At 43.7% G+C, this 16,901-nt stretch overlaps 1 protein-coding gene across 5 annotated transcripts in view; it reads right to left on the reverse strand.

Moving 5' to 3' along the window:
- The window catches only part of TEX26 (testis expressed 26), a 37,175-nt gene extending 20,357 nt beyond the window's left edge, over positions 1 to 16,818 (reverse strand). The window contains exons 1-4 of one of the 5 annotated variants that reach the window (XM_058670900.1): positions 16,677 to 16,809; positions 11,173 to 11,252; positions 9,101 to 9,185; positions 1,865 to 2,030 (exon numbers count right to left, since the gene is read on the reverse strand). In XM_058670900.1, coding sequence (XP_058526883.1) covers positions 1,865 to 2,030; positions 9,101 to 9,185; positions 11,173 to 11,215 — 294 coding nt within the window. In that variant the 5' untranslated portion in view covers positions 11,216 to 11,252; positions 16,677 to 16,809. Of the gene's footprint in view, positions 1 to 1,864; positions 2,031 to 2,354; positions 2,483 to 9,100; positions 9,186 to 9,640; positions 9,758 to 10,170; positions 10,218 to 11,172; positions 11,253 to 16,676 lie in introns of those variants that run through there. The other 4 variants (XM_058670903.1, XM_058670899.1, XM_058670901.1 and 1 more) reach the window with 4 other exon arrangements.
- Between the last annotated feature and the right edge of the window lie 83 nt (positions 16,819 to 16,901).

The following is a 16,901-nucleotide window of genomic DNA, read 5'->3' on the forward strand; positions in this document are numbered from 1 at the left end:
ACTTTCTCTGTCTCTAAGCAGGTTTTAAAAATTATACTTGAAACTTCTACCTCCTCTTTCCATGTTCCCTGTTTCATACCTTGCTTCCTATCACCTTGAAAAACCCAAAGCCCATTGCCCCATCCTTTAGACACTGCACCTGCACTCACCTCTGCTCTATGTAACTTTCCCTGGACCCTCTCAACTCTTTTCCTTTTAGTCTACTTCAGTTTATCTCGCTCACTTATCGCATACAGCCTCAAGGTCTTCTGCAGTTGCTACTCAGTGGTTGCCATCAGTGCCTTCATTTCTTTTCTCTCTCTTTTTCTCTTAAGATTTCTTCATGTTTATTGGAAAGTCAGATACACAGAGAGGAGGAGAGACAGAGAGAAAGATCTTCTGTCTGCTGATTCACCCCCTAAATGACTGCAATGGCCAGAGCTGAGCCAATCCAGAGCCTGGTGCTTCTTCTGAATCTCCCATGCAGGAGAGCAGGGTCCCAAGGCTTTGGGCCATCCTCTACTGCTTTCTCTGGCCGTAGTCAGGTAGCTGGATGGAAAACAAAGGAGTCAGGATGCCAACTGATGCCTATATGGGCTCCAGGCACTTGCAATGGGGAGAAATAGCCAATTGAGTCATCATGTTTGGCCCACTCTTAGATTTTAAATTAAAATTTTCAGGAGCATATTTGAGGTAAAAAGATGATAAATGGGCACTCTGAGAAGCCAAGTTAAATAGGGCCTATGGGTACATCCTAGCGACTCCAGGTCTAAAGTTCCAGCCTGCCCATCTCTTTCACTGGAGCTCCAAGCCTGTATGTTCAATTATCTGATAGTCACATAAATATCAACAAACAAATTTTCAACTAAACTCATGTTTTGCTCTATTTCCTTCCTCCCCAATTTGATCTTCCACTCTGGTCCATCTTAGTAAACCCAACATGCACCCCCGATCCAGGTCATCATCCTTCCCTCTTTCCTCTTTTTTGTCACTCTGGTCACCAGAACCTGTCCACTCTACCGCCATTTGGTATACTGCATGTAACCAAGTGACTGTGCCCCTGAGGCAATCAAGGAAATTAAACCGCATACTGCAAGTGAGTATTGCCCTTAGTGCCCAGTGCCCAGTGCCAAGAAAGCACAAAGGGGAGAGCAGTTGCTTGCATCTAGTGGGAAGGGGAGCAAGAAACGGCTATCTTTACGCCTTCCTATAAAGAACACAGTTTTCCTGGTGGACAAGAGGAGGGCATTTTACACAGAGACAAAGACTGATGAAGATATGAAGGTTTGAGAGTACATGAAACAAACACCAGGGCTTGCCTATGCCCTTTCATAGCAACACTGTTTTCAGTAGCCAAAAGGTAGGATCAGTTCACACTTCCATCAGCAGGTACACGAATAGACTGACTGTGGTACCATGAAAAGAAAGGAAGGACTGACACTTGCTACCTGATGGATGCACCTTAAAAATGTCCTCCTAGGTGCAAGATGCCAGGCAGCAAAGATTCCCGTTGTGTGACTCCACATGTAAACCTCCAGAATAAGGAATCAATGGACTTAGAAAGCAGATTGGTGATTTCCAGGGCCTGGAGATGGGAGAGTAGGGAGAGATGGGAGAGTTGCTTAAGGGATATAGATTCCTGCTATATGATGAAAATGTGGAATAAGCTAGAGTAGTGACACAACGTGAAAGTACTGAGTGCTATAAATTGTTCACATTTCATGGTATATGAATTGTGCTTCCATTTTTAGAAGTTTTTTTTTTTAAACCCTAGTGGATAGAAAAGTAGTTACAAGTAAATGGGAGAAGATAGGCGGGAAGGACTTTTAGAAGCACCATGAATCCCATGGTTACAGAATATGACAGGCTCTTGGCAATATCTTACTTGTTTGGGATGGGATTTGTGATGCCTGGTTTTTCTTGAAGTCCCATTTTTGAGCAAGTCATCCTTAGAATATGATTTCCAAACATATTCATCATTGTACAGGGTCTGATTGGGCATGGGGTCGCTTAGTGAGTAGGTGTATCCTAATCTTCGGATGCTTTTTTGACTACAAGAAAACAGTACAAGTTAGAGTGCTTAAATGCCAATTCTCAGAGCAATATATACACACCAAATTGTTTTGTTAGATGTTTTTTTAAAGATCAATTGACTCAATATTTGATACCAGAAGTAGTTTAACCTCCAAATTCTCTTGAAAAGAAATAATCTTGTGTCTTAGGGTGACTCCTAACATAAGCATAAGAGGTATAAAATGAAAAAAAAAACAGCGACACAAAACTAATTTTGCCGTTTTTTAAAACAGGGTTTTCTCCCAAAGAGCACTTTGGCATAACCAAAGTAATCCAGCTGAAAAAAGGAAAATGGAACTCACCTTGGCAGCACATAAGATTGGAATGAATCAGAGATCAATATGGCCCCTGTGCAAAGATGACATGCAAATGCATGAAACATTCCGCACATTTGGACTTTGTCAACCAATAGGCTTTGGAAAAAATTTCTCAACCCTGGAGCAATGAAATCAAAAAATTCTTAGAACTATCAAAAGCACTCCAGTAAGAGCCTCGGAACACGCTTCCTAACATTGAGATCTCTGAGGTGTCATCAAATGAGCTCCCTCCACCCCCCGGAGCTGATGTAGTTTGACAGCAAAGAGAGGACCCACCTTCTCTTCCCCTGCTGATAAGCAGGAACAAAAGCAAAAACTGAAACATGTATCCCATTTACCTTCCACAGTATCTGACCCTCCTCATCCCAATCACAGGGCTATATGGTGTGCATCCCTCTCAACTATGCAAACAATTTAAAAATAAAATTAACAGAAAAAGGAAAATGGAAATATTTCAACTAAAAAATGTGAAAGCTGTGATGATCAGCTTATCACTGATTTGCAAGTCCCTAATGAAACAATACATCAAGACAATGGCCAGCACTGATCATTCACCTCACATGTGATGGGCTTCTGGAGGACTACACAGAACATCATCTGTTAAATATTTGGGATGAACATTTGGCCTGGTGGTTAAGATTCCCACATCCCATCTTGAAGCACTTTGTTTAATTCCTGGCTCAGCCTCTGGGAAGCAGAAGGGATGGTTGATTTAGCTGGGCTTCTTGCCACCTATGTGGGAGACATGAACTGAGTTCCCAGCTCCTAGCGTTGGCCCTGGTCCAGCCCTGGCCATTGCAGATACCTGGGCAATGAACTAATGTATTTACCTCTCCCCCACCACTCTATTTCTGTCTCTCCCCTTTCTCCACACTTCTCTGTATCCCTCTCAAATACATATTTTGAAAAGTGGAATATGAATCAATAAGTTTTTAGAATATCAGGTGCATAAGGGGAGGAATATTTTATATGCACATGGGGATAAATTCAGGAAAAAAATCAGAACAAGGAAACTTTCATCACTGAAGAAACTGCTAAAAAAAATCCTGTGGACTACATAAATGGGAAGATATACAACCAAAAGCCATATATGAGCCTTGTTTGAATTCATTTTTTAATTCAACTTTAATGAATTTTGTTGCTGGTTGGAAGATTGGCAATGAGGAATAATGTTTTTTTTATAGATGAGATAATGGTCTTGTTATATATTTTAGGGTATTATTTAGGTACAAATATAAAATATTTAGGATTGAAATGATACGCTGTCTTGTAATTGCTTCAATATTTCCAGTGGAAGGAGCGGGTGCAGGGTACACCCAAAAAAATACCACTGTGTTGATGACACTAGAACTGGGCAATGCCTGGAGATCCACCTGAAGACACCTTTGTGAATGTTTAAAGTACTCCAGACTGACTTTTTAAAAATTGTCTATTTGAGAGGCAGGAAAAGGAGCCTGATAAAGGAGGGGGGCGGGGGTCCCATCCACCAAGTCACTGCCACAAATGCCTGCAGTGGCCAGATCTGTGCCAGGCTGAGGTTGAGAACACCAAGCATGACTCCTCCGGGCATGGCAGGATCTCGAGCTCCTGACCATCACGCGGTGCCTCCCGGAGTCTGCATCAGCAAGAAGCTGGAGTTAGGAGCCAGGATCTGAACCCAAGTGTTCAGGCTAAGCTAAATGCCTGCCCATCTACTGACATTTTAATAGGAGGGGCTGGGTAGGTTCAGGTTAATGCCTGCAAGCGACAAACATCTGGGAAGTTGGAAACATCTGCATGATTGATGATTTCTCTGTCATTCAGATGTAAATGGAAGATTTTCCAAAAGACGCATTTCACAAATAGCTTTAAAGGAATCAATTTCCAGATCTCAATTTCCTGCAAGTATCTGGCTGGAAATAAACTTGGCTGTTACACAGATACTTTCTTTCTTCCCGCATACTTTTCCCTATGATCCCTTTCCCAAGTGGCCATAGGAGCTCACTGCAGTGAATAGATTTCCAACCAAGAGCAGCACCCAGTGGAGGGAAATTGGGTCAGAGTGATTTTTGACAAGGCTGCTTATAACCCAAGTTCTACACAACTACAAGCCAAGCGCTCAGACCTTTCTATGCCATGGGTGTCTCTGTACAGTGCAAGGTTGTGCTACAACTGGGGTACTACTGCCTGTGCTCTGCATGGGTGCATCACAGAGAGGCATGGCTGACAGTGAGGTCTAGTTTCTCGTCTCCTAACAATTACAAAATGATCATCTCTTTCTTTAAGGAAAGGCCCTTGAGAGGACAGGAGAAGACACAGTATGCCTAAAAAGGACTCCTCTTGGCATATCAGCGGCAGACATCTTTCAGCCTTTTAAAAGCATTTCCCTAGGCCAGCCATGATAACTCAATTGGTGAGTCCTCCTCCTGCAAGTGCTGGCATCTGATATGGGGTGCCAGTTCGTGTCCTAGCTGCTCCGCTTCCCAAACAGCTTCTGCCTGTGGCCTAGCAAAGCAGAGGAGGATGACCCACCCAAAGCCTTGGGACCTTGCACCTGTGTGGGAGACTGTGGGAGACCTGGAAGAGCCTCCTGGCACCTGTTTTGGATTAGCTCAGCTCCAGCCATTCTGGCAATTTGTGGAACAAACCAATAGCTGGAAGATCTTTCTGTCTCTCCTTCTCTCTGTAAATCTGCCTTTCCAATAAAATTAAATAAATCTTGAAAAACAAAACAAACAAAAAATTCCTCCAAGGACATGTCCTTGGCTGGAATAAAAGGCATGTCTGAGTCCCTACTGTACAGCTTTGTGTTGGCAACTGCTGTAAATATAACCACAGTCTATTCCAAGACTACCAAGGTCTCTCCCTGGTTTTATGTTGATTTGTTTTTATGTGAGAGACAGATAGCCTGAGTTGCCTTCTGCCTGCTCATTCCCAAACTGCCCATATTGCCTGGTCTGGACCAGGACCAGAGCTGGGAAATGGATATGTTCATCTAAGTCGCCCATGTGGATAGCAGGAACCCAGGTGTTTGAGCTTCTCAAGATCTGAGCTGGGGCCAGGCATGGTAGTCTAGTGGCTAAAGTCCTTGCCTTGCATGCACTGGGATCCCAAATGGGTGCCGATTCTAATCCTGGTGGCCCCGCTTCCAATCCAGCTCCCTGCCTGTGGTCTGGGAAAGCAATAGAGGATGGTCCAAAGCCTTGAGATCCTGCTTCTGCGTGGAAGATCCAGAAGACGCTCCTGACTCCTGGCTTCAGATTAGCTCAGCTCTGGCCATTGGGGAGTGAATCAGCAGATGGAAGATCTTCCTCTCTGCCTCTCCTCCTCTCTGTGTATCTGACTTACCAATAAAAATAAATAAATCTTAAAAGAAGAAGAAAATATGAGCTAACAGGAAGGTAGGGTGAGGCTCTGAAGCTGGGAACAGAGCCCAGAATTCCAAAGGGAGCCACTGAGGTCTTTACTGGGGTCTTGAACTCCTGGTCCACACGTATCTCAGACTAGAAAGTTTTTAAAGATTCACTGGTTGTTTTCATCATGTTGTCAGATATTTGAACCTTCTCTTTAATCTGGTAACATTATAAAATATTTACTCCAACTTAGCAAAATATTCATTTTATGTTTTATTATGAATTTAATAACAAATCAAAATATATTTTGGTTTGTCAGAACAATTAATGTTCCCTATGTATAACTTTCTCTTTTACTAAATCATAGCACATGCTTGATTTACATATCTAATAAAATTGAGATTTTTACACAATTGTTATTTACTCCAAAAAGTCTCAAGCATTAGAGTTATATATACATGAGAAAATGTTTAGACAAGTAAATTACGTATTTTTATTATGCTCCATAATATTTTTATTATGGATAGCTTACACATTTAGCTTCATATTTTATGGCATACTTTTGTTAATTTGGATATCATTATTCATTTCATACTTGGTTTCACATTTCCCTTGTCTACTTATAATAATCTTCCTTGAAATATGCATTCCATAATTTATTTTACAGTAGTTTCCATACTTTTCCTTAAAATATGTTAATATCTATTTTTTAAAGATTTATTTATTTTTATTGGAAAGGCAGATATACAAAGAAGAGGAGATAGAGAAAAATCTTTCATCCACTGGTTCATTGCTGAAGTGGCTGCCACAGTTGGAGCTAAGCTGATTCAAAACCAGGAACCAGGAGCTTCTTCCAGGTCTCCCACGTAGGTTTAGGTTCCCAAGGTTTTGGGTCATCCTCAACTGCTTTCCCAGGCCACAAGCAGGAAGCTGGATGGGAAGCAGGCTGCCGTGACATGAACCAGTGCCCGTATGGGATCCTGGCGCGTGCAAAATGAGGACTTTACCCATTAGGCTACCACGCTGGGCCGTGTTAATATCTATTTGACCTAAGAGTATAGCTAGATTTTAATGTGATGGGAGGTAGACCTAATTTCACTCATTGGCTTGACAAGAACTGATTTTTCCAAAAAGGTAAAAATGATGTAAATTGGATGAGCTAAACCTTCATTTCCAAGCTTTTGATAAAAAGTATGTTGAAAGTATATGATGTAGAAAGGCTTTTATTTTAAAAATATGGTCTCAGAAAACATTAAAACCAATGATTTCACTCTTCAAGTCCTGTTTAAGTATATAATATTAAACAGATTGTATGCAAGTGAAAGAATAACAGGTGTAATTTCTTAGTCACTTAGTAAGGTGTGATTTTTAGCATATTTCTCAGAAATTGATATGTGGACTAACCCAACATACAAATGACAAATTATGGCATTAAAAGCTTCCAGTAAAATGGAAGGAGAAACTAACCAGAATATTGTCAGTTGATTTGTTATTAAAAATCACTTCGTGATTTCTGGTGTAGAACTTAAGAGCTTAGCAAAAGAAAGAAACTTGCTGTATAGAAATCTCCTCCATTCACATCTACAATACAGACCCGAGCAAGATTCTTCAGCAATAGAAACTGAAAAAAAAAAAAGCAGAAAAATGATGCCTACTGTATTGCAGTCTAATTTAAAAAACAACACTCAGAATTGACTACATGAGCAAAAACAAACAGCCCCATTTATCTCGTTAAAATGCAGTTCTGAAAAAATACACTTTGCAGCTAATAATTACTAACACTGCAATGTATTTATTGCTTTGAGCCATTGTGTGCTAAGAATAACCGTGATAACTCAATACTTGGAGCCATAGAACATGCTTAAAAATTAATTTCAATTAATATTGTAAAATAATCGCAAAGAAGTATAACAGACAGATCAATAAATTGCTTTCAAACAAAAAATGTCTTACAGAAGGAGGAATAGGGGAGTGGGAGTAAGAGTCCAATGAGGAAAAGGAATAAAATAAATTGATTATTCATTTTTTTCAGGGATTCTGGAAGTGCTAATTTGCTAAAGCATTTAGAACATATTGGTTCTGTTGAAATTTTTATTTTAAAGTCAGTTTTTAGGATGGGCTGGAAGTTTCATCTTTCCTCTTTCTTTCCTTCTTTTTTGAAGATTTGCTTATTTTTCATTGCAGTGGCGGTTTATCAGAGACAAGGAGAGACAGAAAGATCTTCCACCTACTGACTCACACCACAGATGGCTTCGATGATCTAAGCTGGGTCAGTCCGGAGCTGGGAGCTAAGTGCTTCTTCTAGGTCTCCCATGGGGGTGTGTGGTTTCAAGGTTTTGGGCCATCCTCTGCTGATTTCCAAGGCCATAGCAAGGAGCTTGATGGGAAGTGGAGCAGCCATGGTTCAAACCAGTGCACATACGGGATGCTGGCACTTGTATCAGGAGCAATGGTCAATTGAGTCAGGAAGTTTCATATTCTACACTTTTTAAACTTTATGCTGAATTATTCATGACAACATTAAAAATAGGTGGGTTTGAAGACCCCTGTTCTAGAATCTGTTTCTGGCTTTCCTCCAGAATAGGTCTTGAGATAACTGTGGCTGTCAGGGAACCTGGCGTGTTCATTACAGTTGGAGGGTAAATCTTCCAGTGATTGGAGATAAAGCACTTCAGCAGGAAAACCAGCTCAGAAACAAGGAGTCTGGGAGCCCAACACTTTCGGGAAGGCTGGCAAACGCTGAGGGGAAAGTGAGTGAGGAAGGAAGCTGAGGTGCTCTCACGGCAGGTAGAAGTGAATGAAAAGCAGCTGTCGCTGCAGTCGCTGGAGGGCGGATGCCAGGACAAGCAGGCTGTGGCTTTTTGCCCTAAGATGAGTGTTGTGTGTAGTGGTGATAATGACATCCACTCCATCATTGGTTCAATGTTCATTGACTGCCTGTGACTGCATGTAAGGATTGGATTCAAGTCGCACTTCACATTTGGGTAACACAATCCTATGAACCAACAGATATAGCCCACAGCACACAGTAACTTTATTTAAAACTAGGGCGGGAACTTCCTTGGTTTTCTGGTAAAAGGTCTGGCTACTGTTAGAGGGGAGGCCCTCTCGCTGATGCTTGGGGAACTATGTACACAGGAGTTTGTCCCCCAGTGCGTATTATTTGAAGCAGAGCAAAAGTTTTATTTGCAAAGTGAATATAAAAAGAAAAAGCAAGGGGGAAGACATCTCCTGGGAGGGATCTGGAAGATGGGGTGTCTCCTGAAAGAAGAGAGATCCTCCTCACCTCAGTGCATTTTCATCAGCCTTCTCTAATTAGTCTATTTGTTTTGGATTCTGAATAACAGAAGACAAGCGAACAAATTAGAGTGTGTGTATTAATCTGAATTGGAGATCTACCGAATTAATGCAGGTGCTGCTCCTGATTTCGGTGTGAAGGCTGTCCTCATTGTGGTGGCATAGGGATCCCAGTTGTTTACAGCTGCAGGAAAACAAAATCATTTTCAATGTGACAATCCAGACTGTTGATTGAATGCTTTTTTAGCCAGCAAAATAACGTTGCAAGACAAAAAATACTTTGCATATTAATTTAACTTTAGAAATAAAGGTCAACTAACAAACCTTAATAAGAGGGAAGCTTAATTTCATTGTCAGAAAGAGTCTATTGTTTTTTCCTGAGCTTTCAGAATGCTGTTTTAAGGAATTCAAGGCACACGTTAAATTTATACCGCCCCCCCCACCCAAAGTAGCAGTTCATTTCAAATTCTATCTCATTATGTCTACTTAAGATGGTAGGGGAACTGCTAAACTTTGGTGGCTAATTTTGCATGCGCTATAAGAGATATGCCTCTGTAAAGATGAAATGATTTTACAACAGGGAAACCTATCAGATTTACCAATTTTTTTCCTGGATACCTTCTCCCTTCTTCCTCTCCCTACCTGTTGTCACCTTCCACCCCTCTCCTCCCTCCCAAGTAGCTCATGTTAACAATCAGGCTTATTTCTCTCCACCCTTGTATACATGTGGATGTAATCACATCAAGGTTTTGTAGACATCTATAAACACAAAGACATGTAGGGTTTTAGTTCTGACCACTTTATTTGGCAAAAAGGCAGGAATACATATGACACCACGTATCCTGTTGTGTTTCTGACACTGACAATGGCCTAGACCATACACTGCTAGCTCAGCTGGGGCAGCTCTGATACATCCTGTGGAATGCCTGTGCACAATCATGCAATGTCAATGTTCTCCACATCTAGAAAGTTGGATGAGATCCACAAGGGAGGGAATCCAGCTATGAGAGTTCAGAGACTGATGCCTGGGCCACTCCGAGATCAGGAGGAGGAGCCAGCTGAGAGGGTGGTAGGAAGAGCCAGAGAGATGTTGAAAGGGTTTCCAGGTGAAAGGGACTGCCAGTGGCAACCACTCCCAGATGGTTTCAAGAAGAAACCAGCTGAGCATGTACCATTAGGTGGCCAGGAACAGCCACAATTATCTACCATAGCTTCCTGTTTTCAATACAGTACCACCCAAAGTCTTGGTAACTCAGCAGTCCCTCCTCATCAACACGTGTTAGTTCCTGGTGGTCAGCTGTGTTCCAAAATGATTAAATGGTAAGTGCTGGAATTAATAATTTAATTTTAAGTCACTGCCATTCTGAGTAAGCAAGAGGAAGTCTTGCACCAACTCCCTCAGTCCTGCCCAGGCTGTAACTCACTCCTTTATCCAATGTGTCCATGCTATGGATGCTACTTCTTAGTCACTTGGCAGGTGGTGCAGTGCTTGCTTCTGGGATCCAGTACTATCCATGGTCTCAGGCATCTACCTGGCAGTCATAAACCATATTCCTCACTATGTACATTTAAAGTGTAATCATTATCTCATTCTTCATATTTGGGCAGCTACTATTGCTTTCCATATTCTACAAGAACGTGGGTTAAAATGTCTACATTTAAAGATGTACTTATGTATTTGAAAGTGGGGCAGAGAGGGAGAGAAAAGGGAGATAAGAAAATAGAGATCTTCTATCTGCTGGTTCACTCCCTAAATGGCCATAATGACCAGGCATGGGCAGGCCAGAGCCAGGAGCCAGGAACTCCATCTGAGTCCCCCACATGGGTGTCAGGAGTCCAAGTGTTTGGATCATCAACTGCTGCTTCCCACTTGCACTAGCAAGGAGCTAGATGAGAGTGGAGCAGCTGACCCTCAAACTGGCATTCTGAGAAGGGACGGTGAGTGTCCCAAGTGATGGCTTAACATTGTGTCAGAGCAGCTGCCCAAATATCTTTAATTTTTGAAGAATGCTGCTGTCTAGGCCCTGTGCTTGCATTCCTACAATACTGTAGCCACCTCACTTCATGTACATGTGTTCCTCCTCCTGCAGCCTCTGACAATTGCAACAGAGTACCTGTCTTCAATTCTCCAGTACTCAAAACAAACAAACACAAAAAACCCTCTATAAACCCATCTAGCATAGAGTGTCCTGGCTGAACAATTACAGTTTCTGTCATTTATGTTATTCATTCCCCAATCTCTTGTTTTCAGGTTCTGTGAAAGATTTATTTGAAAGGCAAAATGAGACACAGAAAGATAGACACACACACACACACACACACACACACACACACAGCTTGATTATCTACTGGTTCATTCCCCAAATGCCTGTGACAGCCAGGACTAGGCCAGGTCAAAGTCATCAGCTCAGAACTCCACTTGGGTGGCAGAAGTACTCAGACCTCCTTCTGCTGCTTTCCCAAGTGCATTAATAGGGAACTGGACAGGAAGTGGAGCAGATGGAACCGAAGGCTTCAGTATGGAACACTGAAAAAAACAGTGGCCCAGACAGTTGTCAGTTAATGATTTCACAGGCCCTCACATCCAATAAGATAGCCAGATTTGCACATCTGTGACCCTGTTCTGCATTCACATGGGTTCAAGCATGACCTCCATTCGGAAGTTTCCCCCAGTGAATTGAGGCCTCGGCCTGGTTGTCCACAACTGTACTTTGGCTGACCCCAGTCCACCTGTTTCCTCTCGAATCCCACTCCACTGGAAGTGACTCAAGACTCTGGGTGTAGAGGGAATCATTTTATGCCTGAATGTATTTTATCCAATATCAGAAGTGAGGACTTGCCTGGTACAAGAACCTTACATGCAGAGAGTCAGTGGGAAGACGTGGTGAAGCAGGCTAGTGTCTGGGGCTGGGAGTTCGGCAGGGATTAGGAAAGATTCTAGACACAGAGGCCATACATTCTTTTGCCTTCTTCTTACTTCACCAATGAACTCGGGCCAAGACTTTTCTGCCTCATTCAAATATGCTTCGAAAGCCCTGGCAGAATAGCCCTGCAGGTGGCGTCTTGCCATTAGCTAAGTGGGCCAGCAAGCTGCCCCTCTTGGTGCCCTGTCTATGGCCTTCCCCCACTCAGCAGAGGCAGCTGTCAGCTGTCACTCGCCAAGTGCCTGTTCCCTTTCCAGGAGTCTGCAGGGCCACAGTGGCATGGCTGGCTGCCTGCCTGCCTTCAGAACCTGGGCCAAGCAGGCTCCCTCGCCCTGTGTTACCTAAGGACAGTTCCCTAGTCCTTCCTCACCTTAATCCTAATCCATGGGGATGCACAGTGCAATTGCCTTTAATTTTGTATTGAATGATTTTTTCCTCTTGTTACAGATATCATTGCTAGGTCTGTATTTCTTGGCATTCTACATCTACTGACAATTCTTTTGAAAATAAAGTGTGCCCTTGAAATTGATCCTCTTCATTATGAGAAGTTTTTTTTTAAAAAAATTCACAGTGTTCACTTTCACTGCGACTTTCGAATAAACACAAATCAATAAACAAATATTACTTTTAAAAAGATGTGGACATTGCGTTGCCATGGATTAAGCTGCCACTTACGATGCTTGCACCTCTCATTGGAATGCTTGTTTTAAGCCGCTGATATTCGGCTTCAGACCCACCTTCCTGCTAATGCATGCTGGGAAGCGGCAGATGACTGCTTAGGTACTTGGGCCCCTGGCACCTGCGAGGGAGATAGAGATAAGGTTCTGGGGTCTTGGCTTCTGGCTGGTCTGGCCTTGGCTGTTGTAGGTATTGGGGATTGAATTAGAAGATGGAAGATGTGTGTGTATGTGTGTGTGTGTGTGCGTGTGTGTGACAGAGAGAGAGAGACTCTGCCTTTTAATAAGTACAAAAATTTCAAATTGTCATTAATGTGTCCTCTTGGTGTCTGCTTCCTTTAGCCTTCTCCTCAAGGGCTAGTAGAATCTCCACGCCTTTTCTGTAGCTTCATAGCCACCTTTTCCATGATGTTGTCATTCCTCATTCTCTGATCTTTCTGCACAAGTCCTCAGTCCCTCCCTAGACCTCAGCCCTAGGATCTAGAGCACTGGCTTTCATCTTGGCGATAGCCTAGGCTAGGAAGAGACCCTATGTCCCAAGAATACAAGTCTGAAATTGTGCTGCTGTCCTGTGTGTCACAGGCAACCTGATGAATCTTTGACTTGTTATGCCTGAATAGGAAGAAATCACACAGGTAGGTCCAGAAGGGACTTTGGATGAAACAGTATCCAAAATTTAGCTTGGTAAGAGTTTAACAGGGAACTGGGAAGATATGGAATAAAGTATATTATAGAAAAAAAAGTGGAAAGTATAAGAACCTAAGCTGTGACAAGCAAACCGTTGTGACTGAAGTAAAGAAGAAAGGACTTGGTGAGATCTGCCTGTCCTGGCTCTCTCCCAAGTGCCTCTCTCCCAACCTGCTCTCTCCCAAGGCTACATTTATTGGAAGTGTTTGCTATTATAAAAACATGCAAGGGCATTCGAAAAACTTTGTGAGAAATGGAATTTAAAAATCTTGTGCAAAAAAAATGAGATCTGTGTGTAATTAAGATCTTAACTTTTTTGGAAAGCTGGTACTGTGGGTTATGCTACCTCTTGCAATTCACGTATAGCATATTCATGTGCCTGGCTCAAGTCCTGGCTACTTTGCTTCAAATCGAGATCTCTGCTAATGCACCTGAAAAAACAACAGAAGACAGTCTATGTATTTGGGCTTCTGCACCTACGTGGCAGACCTGGATGGAGGTCTGGACTCCTGGCTGGGATACATCCCAGTCCCAGCTGTTGCAGTCGTTTTGAGACAGTTGGTAGATGAAATACCTCTGTGTGTGTGTCCCCAACATATCCTCTGCTGCTATACTTTTCCGATAAATAAATCTTTAAAAAAATTATATGTGGGTTTTAAATTAATTTAGTGCCAAATGAATTTATCTTTTAATTCCATTTCCACAAGCTTTTGAAGTTCCCTCCTATTGTAAAACTCCGAATGTATTACAAAACAGAAACTAATACATTTTCATATACATTCTTTTGGTTTATTCTCACAGTAACCTGGTAGATAAGTATTATCGGTACCTAATAATTTAACCTCATAGTGTTTAGAGGATTACAGGTATTAACAAATGTTAAGTCCTTGTAGTGTGCGGAAGCCATGCCTTCCCCAAAAGATATGTCCACGTGATAATCTCCATGGCCTGTATCTCCATCCTTATGGGGAAAAGGGTTTTTGCCCAGGTAACTAAGGGTCTAGAGACAAGAAAGTCATCTTGGGTTGTTGTCATGAACCCTAAATGCAGTTACAAGGGACCTTCTAACTGGAAGACTTGATGTGGGTAGAAGAGAATAAGGAGGTGTGATGTTGGGAGCAGAGACAGCATTGCAGCCACCTGGCAAGAATGCCAGTAGCCAACACAAGCTGGGAGAAGCAAGTAAGGCTTCTCCCCTGGAGCCTCCAGAGGGGACAGAGCCCTGTCTACACCATCACATTTGGACTCCTTGTTTTTAGAGCCAGAAGGAATGCATTCTTGTTTCCAGTCACCAGGGTGTGGCTTTGCATAACAGTCCCAGGAAAGTAACACACGCAGTGAGAGTCCCATCATCAGCAATGACTTTTGATTTTTGCACCAAAGCTTGGCAGCAACACATCAAGCCCACCTCTTGGAGGATGGCTCTCCCAGAAGTAGAGGCTGGGCTGGCACAAGGTGGCTATTAAAGACTTAAGATTTTGGAAGTCTGAGCATAGTGGTTAAAAGCACCTTTTGGAATGCTCCTATCTCACATTGAGATGCCTGGGTTGCAGTCCCTGATCCACTCCTGATTCTGGCCTCTTGATAATATGTTCCCCATGAGGCAGCAGGGAATGACTGCAGAACGTAGGTCCCTGCCACCCGTGTGGGAGGCCTGGATGGAGTGCCAGGCGCTGACTTAGGCCTGATCCAGCCTGGCTATTAGAAGCATCAGAAGAGCTAAAGGATTTAAGGGCACTGTCTCTTTCACTGTCCATGTTAGCTAACCTAAATAATCAAGTTTAGTATTGTAAGTTAGCCAACTTAAATAAATCCAACACTGGAGAGGAAGAATCAAATACCTGGAGAAGGAAAACTTTAGAATAGTAGAATTGAAGAGTCGGTGAGTGGACTAGTTCCAAGGAAGCTGAGCAGCAAATCTCCTGGAAGTCTCCAAGGCTGCTGAGTTTGGAGGCTTTTCTGTGACAGCCAAAGGGAACTAATCTAGGAGACAGGTGGATATTCGAGTCTGAACATTAGGAGAAAATTCCAAGTGAGAGTCCAAGATTGGGGTCATCGGTGCACGTGAAGCCCTGTGACGGGTAATGGTCACTCACATGGAGGAGGTAATCCCAGCAGGACTATTATTGAAGGACTCTAAGGCCTCCAGGCAAGGAGGAGAAGACACAGTGAAAGAAATCAAGAAGGATGGCCACTGTGGTGTGGTGAGTTAAGCTGCTGCCTGCAATGCTGGCATCCCCTTTGGGCACTAGTGCCAGCTGCTCCATTCTTATCCAGCTCCCAGAATATGGCCCAGTACTTGGGCCCCTGCCATCCACATGGGAAACCTGCATAGAGTTCCAGGCTCCTGGATTCTGCCTGGTCCAAGCCCAGATGTTGTGGCCATTTAGAAATGTGAGCTAGCAGAGAGATCTCTCTCCCCTTTCTTCATTTCTCTCTGTCTCTCTCTTTCTCTGAAACTCTGCTTTTCAAATAAATCAAGAAATCTTTAAAAATCAAGAAGCCAAGACATGATGGCTAGGAAAGAGAAGAAGGAATTTGAAAGCAGTAGCAAGAAACCTAGGATCAAACATCCCCACCCTCTGCCAGCCTTGCCATCATTTAGAAAGCTGTTTGATTCTCTGTATGAATTATAGTCGACGTCCATTCTTAATTTACAAAGGGATGAATGAGAAAGAAATGCACATGCTATGCATGCTCTTGGGAGCACAGTCCTCTGACCTGGAGCTTTGTAAGCAGTGTGAATCCCTTCAGGTGGCAGCAAGGACCCAGCACTGCCATGGCGAGGGCCGCAGGGAGCTGACTGCATGGTACTGCTTCACGGGTGCCCTGAGACTGGCTCTCCCTCCACACACAGAGAGTGGAGCTGGGAAACCCATGGCGGCTGCAGTGGTAGGAGGGCACCGAGTCGCCCATCTGTTAAATGCCAGCTCTCTTGAAAGGCTAGAAGCTGCTGGCAGCCAGAGCAGTGAGGGCCCAGCCTCTGCCCTAGCCAGGCACGGGTGGGAGTAGGGGCAGGGGCTGTGAATCCACCTGGCCTGCTCGCTGGTCCCCCAGCCCCTATTGTCCTGCTGTTTCCTAAGCTTGTATTCTTTGCCCAGAGCCCTGAAAAGGCACCTAGTGCTTCGCTAGTGCTAAACCAGGCATTTCCTGGAAGTCCTAAAGCACTGCGAGTTTAGGGAGGAGGCTTGGCAGGCAGGAGAGGGGCAAGGTCATGAGAATATACCCTCCTGACGGGCTTACCACCTCTCTCACCTCCCATCCCTAAGAAGGGGGCATCGCCTGATAGACCAAAGCGTGCTTGCCCTAACAATGCCCTTTCAGCCAGGGGAGAGAGGTGGGGCCACCCCCAGTGCCTCCCCTGCACACCTATGGGGTCCTAAGTCTTACTTGTCCGGAGCTTGTGGTCGCATACAGAAGGACACGCAGCCTGGGGCTCAGGCTGAGCCATTCTGCCCCGGGATGCGGTTGCAGCTCAGCTCGGGCTGCTGCGGAAGACTCCGAAGGGTCGGCCCTGGGTGCTTGGGCGATGCGCCTTGTGACGCTTGGCCGCTCTGTGACGCGTCGCCATGGAGACGCAGGTCGTGTTCCCCTGCAGTGGAACTTCGGCCCCAG

Source organism: Ochotona princeps, chromosome 12 (assembly GCF_030435755.1).
Source record: "Ochotona princeps isolate mOchPri1 chromosome 12, mOchPri1.hap1, whole genome shotgun sequence".
Classification (NCBI taxonomy): domain Eukaryota; kingdom Metazoa; phylum Chordata; class Mammalia; order Lagomorpha; family Ochotonidae; genus Ochotona; species Ochotona princeps.